General features: G+C 54.1%; 1 protein-coding gene across 1 annotated transcript; it reads right to left on the reverse strand.

The window, feature by feature from the left end:
* Positions 1-2535: 2535 nt before the first annotated feature.
* Positions 2536-5794, reverse strand: LOC119103751 (EEF1A lysine methyltransferase 1-like). The gene is made up of 5 exons (XM_037227386.1): positions 5757-5794; positions 5156-5463; positions 3761-3911; positions 3141-3350; positions 2536-2713 (listed from the first exon to the last, which is right to left on the reverse strand). Exons 2-5 carry the CDS (start codon positions 5435-5437, stop codon positions 2562-2564), a joined length of 795 nt encoding a protein of 264 aa, XP_037083281.1. The 5' UTR covers positions 5438-5463; positions 5757-5794; the 3' UTR covers positions 2536-2561.
* Between the last annotated feature and the right edge of the window lie 1376 nt (positions 5795-7170).

The following is a 7170-nucleotide window of genomic DNA, read 5'->3' on the forward strand; positions in this document are numbered from 1 at the left end:
TGAAACGCGTGAGATGTTTCACACGCGCATTATATTTTATAATAAAGAACGCCGGACACCACCGATGGACTGGATGAACCACACCAAAAGCAGGAAGTACACACTTGCTGCAGCGAACTGATCAGAACTATACGCGCTTTTTTAGGCTATGTTACAGAAATACATAAGGAAGATGCCAATACGCACCACTGGCATCGCATTCCTCTGAGCGACGCAATAGTGCTCCAATAAGTCTCGTAGCAATGCGGGGAGCACAGTCGCACACCAGAACTTTTCCGCTCGTCCCATGATGGGTCCGATGAAGCGAGGGTTCGAACTCATCACAGATGATGCGAATCACGGCATTGATCTCAAACTGTGGGTTGCCAATACACATGAGCTTATAGGTGAAACCCGCGGCAAGCATTTGCAGCTGCAGCTGCGCATACGCTTTGGCCGTCATTGCGCCGCCGTCGTCCAAACTTTGGTTGTCATTACACCGCCGTCGTCCAGACTTCGGGGGTCATTACATCGCTTTCGTCCAGACTTTGGCTGTCCTTACGCCGCTTTCGTCCAGACTTGCAGTCACCGTCATTACACTGCTGTCGTCCAGATGTTTGAAATTTCTCCCGGCAGTGGAGCACTTCGCCTAAATTATGGCCGGCACGCTATGCACTACGCACACTTCATTTGGGCTCACTGCAAGCGCAGGCGTGGCGGGCAAGGTGGGAGGACCCGTGGCCTTCATACTCACACCCAGCATGTCTTCCGGCTGCCTCGGCGCAAGTGGCTTCATGGTCACTCCTCTCACCATGGCCTTTGAGCCATCAAACGGCTTAAAACCTCACGTCGTCTCCACCAACGAACCTCGTGCGGTTTCACATTGCGCAGCTTCACGCAGGTTGGACGCTGTAACTCGCCCGAACCGCAGGTGGAGCCACGCTGGCGGTTGGGCTTGCTTCTCGGCAGCTGCGCGCACCTCGGCTACCGTGGCACTCTATTTTCTCTGCTAAAAATGTGCTTATCTTAGGCGGATCAGTGCACCCACTGCACGGATGCCGCGCGCTCTTGCAACTCCGATGTCGCGGGAGTACGCATGGCAAACAGCCCCAGCTGAATGATGATGGGCCAGATTACGTATCTGCGCACGCAGCTGCCCCAGAAGATGGAGCCATGTGCATGTCCGGACGCAGCCAGGGTTTGCGACGGGGGGATAAATTTCTACACGTTGTGCACTGGGAGACACCACAAACATTGGTAGGCACTACACCTAACGTACTAATGACCTATCGGTGTTGGTTTACGCTGGTTGTCCTAGAGCTGCGTACCGTACATACTGACTCGGCTACCCACTCACCTTGTCACTCAATAAGGAATTTTGGGCTGCACATGCCACTGCCCATGCTAGTCCATGATGTTTCAAGTTAAGCTTGCTTCCCTGATCACCAGATTGTAGAATTATACCACAAAGCGTGAAAAACTGCGATCGAATTCGGCTAGGGAGAGGGGCTAAAGCTCCATAAGCACTTTCGCCTCAGTTGTGGCACTCCCTCGATCACCAAAGCTGGCAACATACTTCGTGTATCTACCGTGCCTGACCCAATATATGATCCACACCGAGCTATGTAAAATACCCGCCGCCACCAGAGAAAGGTTCGGTAACAGAGGCTGGATCATCCGGAACGAGATGTGCCATGTGTATTCTGAAAAATGCAGAAAATCGTAACAGCAATATTTCAAGCACAATCCACGACAAAAGATCATACACAACTGCAATAACCGTCATCCCCTCCCACAATGCGGCGAGTTGACATGCGCTTTCGATCACATTTCTGCACGGTCTTGGAAGACCATTGGTCTCCGCACCATCCACAGCTGAGCAAGTCTGGGCCGACCCTCGCGAGCGTGGCGTTCACGGAACGCCGACACTGCCTGCCGGCGCTCGGCCGGTCACAAGGCTGCCGGCGCTGGACCGGTCACGAGGCCCCCCGTGCTGGGCCGGTCACGAGGCCGACCGCGCTGGACCGGTCACGAGGCCGCCCGTGCTGGGCCGGTCACGAGGCCGACCGCGCTGGACCGGTCACGGGGCCGCCGGCGCTTGACCGGACACGGGGCCGCCCGTGCTGGGCCGGTCACGAGGCCGACCGCGCTGGACCGGTCACGGGGCCGCTGACACTGTGCCGGTCACGAGGCCGCCGGCGCTGGGCCGGTCAAGAGGCCATCGGCGCTGGACCGGTCACGAGGCCGCCCGTGCTGGGCCGGTCACGAGGCCGCCGGCGCTGGGCTGATCATGGGGCCGCCGGCGCTGGACCGGTCACGAGGCCGCCGGCGCTGGGCCGGTCAAAAGGCCATCGGCGCTGGGCCGTTCACGAGGCTGCCCGCGCTGGGCTGATCACGAGGCCGTCGGCGCTGGGCCGATCACGAGGCCGCCTCGCCACACATGCTGGGCCGGCCACGAGGCTGCCGGCGCTGGGCTGGTCACGAGGCCGCCGACGCTGGGCCGCTCGCGAGACCGCCGGCGCTGGGCCGGTCACGAGCCCACCCGCGCTGGGCCGGTCACGAGGCCGCCGACGCTGGACCGGTCACGAGACCGCCTCTCCGCTGGCGACGTGCGCGTCCAGGTCGTAGTTGGCGAAGCAGCGGAACTCGTTGGCCAGATTGTGGGTGTGGCCGGGGCGGAACTGGCACTCGTGCACGCCCAGCAGCCGCGAGGCCAGTTCGCCCATTTGGGCACCTGCGGCGCGGTGCGGACGCTCGCGTTAGACGTGTCGTCGGTGCGACGCCCCTCTGGGGAGGAGCGGGACCGGACGCACCCGGGCGTTACCCGGCGAACACCAGACGCCGCCACATCGCCCCACCGCGCGCTGAGCGGCAAACAGACGTAGCTGTACGGTAAGCGGCGCCGAGACATGATGGTCAATAACGTGGACGGGTGGGGAAGCTATATTCGCATACGGAACCGCGGTTGAGAGTTGGTGATGGCCTCACTATGGACGTAAGCCAGATGTGCCCTACATCGCAAACTGATCTCGCAGGCCCTTTTTTGCCAAAACCCGCCCCATCACGGAATACAGTGACGACATAAATCTGACTCCACGGGTTCAGACCCTCAAGCAGAGCGACCTGAGTTGGCGACAGTCTCTCGGCAGAGCGAGCGGCACCTGTGCACAGAAGGACGTGGTGTTTGGCCAGTAGGCGGACGGTAACGGCCGTCTTGGTGAGGCATTCCTCCGAGAGGAACGGCGGGTCGGCCACCACCACGTCGAACTGCTCACGCAGCGCCGGTGGCACCTCCAGCGGCGCCCGGTAGTCGTAGAGGACGAAGTCGGACCCGAACACGCCGAACCGCTGGTCATACTCCAGCAGCGTCACTGCCGACCAAGGAGGCGTCCCCTAGTCTGAGAGCGGTGATCAGGTGCGGACGCAGCCATTCAACCCGTGGGCACAACCGGCACTGTCCGCACAGAACAAGCAGTTACAACAGGTCGAAGCATGAATCATCCTCGTCTGACTGGTCAGGAAGGCACATCCGGTCCGCGACGTACTGGGATTGTCGTCCCCGCGCCGTGCGGGCACCATGAGACATGCACGTACAGCAAGGCAGGCGCACCGCACAGGCGCACAAGGTGTCACTTCGCGGAGACAAGCCACGGCGCCAAATGAATCAGCGTGATCGGCACCGCGCTTTCCGACGTCACAAACAACCGCTCGCTGCCAGCTTCGCCCACTCCGTGCACTGTTTGCACCTCCCCTCCCAGCTGATGGCCGTGTGCGTACTCACGCTGTAGGCCGGCAGGCCGCACCTTGCGCAGATGCCGGTACAGGGTGGGACACGAGAGGCAGGCCACGCGGCCGGTGGGTCCCGCCAACCGCATCGCTTCCGCGCCCAGCACGCGGCACGTGCGCTCATCGTACCAGAATTGGCTCAGCTGCTGCAGTGGAACAAGGCACGGTGAGCCCCAGAGAGCACGGCCACGAAGTAGTGGACGAAGACGACTGCAGGCATAGTGGTGGTTCACTGTCTGCTGAAGTAACTGGCAGGTGAGGTGAACTTTGGCAGCAAGGCAGACAAACCTCACAGGTTGGTATGCCACAAGTTCCAGGGAGGAATTTTCTTCTGCCTCCATGATTGCCAGCAGATAAGCACTAGTTTCAGCCTACATACTGGCATCAGTCTGTAACAGTCATAACTTGCACCCAGGTGGCCAACTGAATTCCCTCTGTTTGGGTGGGGGTCAATTTGACCCCATGAGATCTCAGAAACTAAGAGAGCTAGAGATGCTAAATTCTCAGGGTGTATTGATCTGTACATGAACTCACTTGCATCAAAATTTGGGATTCCTAGGTCATGACCTTCAGCTCAAATGTGGTCAAACAACATCACACTCCTGATATTGGTGTCCAAAGTGCCCCAGAACCTAGATACCTGTTTCAAGTAAAAAATTACTGGCACTCATTTAAGGCCAGTGACTTTCTTTGACCTTGCAGGGGTCATGGTGACCAAAATCATGCAATACTGCTTTGTATTTTGCATTTCAATGCACACCATAGATTATGCTTATCAACATGTTCTGAAAAAACAAAATGTTGACCTGGGCCATTTTTAGTCAGCCCTGACTTATCCTGACCTTTGAGAATATATGGGATATATCTTATGTGGTTTCTGTTATCAATAGACACAAAATGAGTTCCAGAAACTACTCCACACAGCAAGCTCTGAAGTAACAAAACAGGTTTATTTAGACCTTGGTCTGCCCTTCATAGCTGACCCTAGGTCAATGGACTTTGCACATTGAATTGTTGTGTGTCCTAAAAATATCTCTGAGACATATGAGTTCATCTTACACTTTTACACTCCCTTGTTGCATCAGATTAATGTTTCCCTGGAAATCACCTATCATCAATCAATAAGAATCTATGACCTGACTTTGACCTGCCATTGTTCAATAACATATATATTCACATACCAAATGATCCACCTTTCAATATTCTACAGCTATGCAAAAATTTGGTGCAGCTACTGCACCATTCAGAAACCATTCCCCAAAAAACCTTAAGGGAGGTCAAATTGACCCCCTGGGAGAGGTGATAGTAATGGCAACTACATGGTAGCTAATAATAATCTACGGCCCCAAGCACCTTTTATTTGTGCTTTTGAAACAGCATTGGTACTTACCCAGTCCTCTTCAAAGTCATCATCAGCACCTGCATCCAATGTGCATTTCTCCACCTGTTGCCTCCTCTGCTCCCGTTCAAGCTGTTCCGACACAAACTCTTGCAATGCAGACATCGTGAATGCAGACAATTGCACATCCTCATCTGACTCAGTTTCCTTCTCTGCATCTATCGCCTTCTTTATCTGCCCTGGTGTCTGGTCTGTAGTATCTGCTTTCAGCTGATTACCCACAGGCTCAGCACACATGTCTGACTCTGATTGCTTCTTCTCTGCTTCTGACATTGCATTCCTGCCTTGGAGCTGATTTCCTGGTTTTAAAGAAAAGCAGGCACATGTGATCAGAGTTTCCATGCACAATTGTAGTACCAGACAGCTGAACTGAGTGGCAATAAACATTGCCAATGGCTGCAAAAACGATCACAGGCGATGGTCTGCAATTGACTGCATTCAGAAACACAGCACTGCTACAAATCAATGCACAAGTTTCACTACTGACTCAGCAATTTGGTGAACATGCCTGGAATGATTCAGAGGGTAGCCCAGGGACGTCAAGGGTTTTACTCGATGTTGGGGTCATATTCCACCTCATCATTTTACCCACCCAGAACAACTGAAAAGAGGGAAACAGCTCAGATTTTATCACGGTTCGTTGATGACTGACGTGATGCTAATCAGCACTTCACTTTTACAGAATCCACCACATAGGAACCACAGGGAGGAAACTTACGCGGCGCCCACCAGTGCGTGAGCCCGTGTCAGCGCGCGACGTGGTGCCCAAGATTTTCACGGCATATAATTGAATGCAATGCGTCATATTTGTAGACACATGGTGTATCCATATTAAAGGGGATTAGCGTCTTTCACCGCGATTTTCGAGGAAGGCCTCTGAGGCCAGGACTGCTCAGAATTCTCCCTGGGTCTTCCTGACTTCAGATAAGTAAACGGGACTTTCATGGGCGGGGGGGGGGGGGGGGGGGGTGGCGGGTAAAACGCCGATTACTCTCCGAGATCCTGCGAAATTGGATCAAAGTCCTGCTAAATTGCTAAATATATTGTAAACTGTGGACCCTTGGCTGATGGAGAGGGAGGCATGGCCATAGGCGGAGGAACGTTTCAAAAAGTGGGGGGATGGGCAAGCTCAAGGCGTGCTTCACGAACTTTTTCTGGAAAGCAAGTCCGGTGACCGAGGGGGGTTAGAGATGGAGGTTGTTGCCGTTTTTTATTCAAATGCCATGGCTGTTTGGCTAGATTTGCACCTGGAGCTGTTTCTCACTGGTGCATAATCTTGCTTGCTTAACTCGTCTACGTCGTTCGGTAAATGAGGCCGTCCAGCTTCCCAGAACTATTCGTCCATTTCAACACTGGCTTTTCTGGGGAGGCGAAATTCCACCCGCGGGTAGGCATTTTGGGTCATTGAGGAGGCATCTGCCTCCACAGGGTAAATACCAAAATACAGCTTGGACATAGGTTGGTGAAAATTTTAAAAGCGAATCGATGGCTCACAGTGCGACAAATATTTTATGCGCCTTCATTTCGCTGGATGATTTTCAAAAGATGAGACTGATCGCAGCGTTTTAGACGGAAACAAAGTCGGAGCTTGAAACTGCCAAAAGCAGTGTGGCAGAAGTGAAGCAACTGGAAATTCTCATTCAAAAACCAAGCCACAGAATGAAGACACTTCTGTCATATATTCTTTACTTGGGCCCTGCTACCGTCCGCCGTCGGCGGCAACTGCCCTGGGCCGGCTGTCTCCCGCATAACTGACCGCGAACTGATCGTATGGGTGCTTTGCTGCATATTTCTGGATCAACATTATTACTAATTGGTCTTTTAGACACATGTAAAACACCTGCAACAGTATCTCTTTCCGAATTATTTTCCCTTACACCCCACCATTGCAGAAAACCCTACGGGAAGCTGCCTGCCGTAGGTATGAATTGGCCCAACGGACATTTTATTGCCCATCATTCAACGTAAATGACTTGACCTTCTTTTGCATGAAGGCAGTGGCGTGG

The sequence above is a fragment of the Pollicipes pollicipes genome, unplaced genomic scaffold (assembly GCF_011947565.3).
Source record: "Pollicipes pollicipes isolate AB1234 unplaced genomic scaffold, Ppol_2.1 Scaffold_5724;HRSCAF=6776_pilon_pilon_pilon, whole genome shotgun sequence".
NCBI classification, from domain to species: Eukaryota; Metazoa; Arthropoda; class Thecostraca; order Pollicipedomorpha; family Pollicipedidae; genus Pollicipes; species Pollicipes pollicipes.

What these genes read in the sequence shown, in the direction of transcription:
- LOC119103751 (XM_037227386.1), bottom strand. Translation starts at nt 5,437, where the DNA reads ATGTCAGAAGCAGAGAAGAAGCAATCAGAGTCAGACATGTGTGCTGAG. An exon ending in GCGGCCTGCCGGCCTACAGC is followed by an intron (nt 3,351 to 3,760) that starts GTGAGTACGCAC and finishes CTTGGTCGGCAG; the next exon opens with TGACGCTGCTGGAGTATGAC. An exon ending in CCACGTCCTTCTGTGCACAG is followed by an intron (nt 2,714 to 3,140) that starts GTGCCGCTCGCT and finishes ACCGCGCCGCAG; the next exon opens with GTGCCCAAATGGGCGAACTG.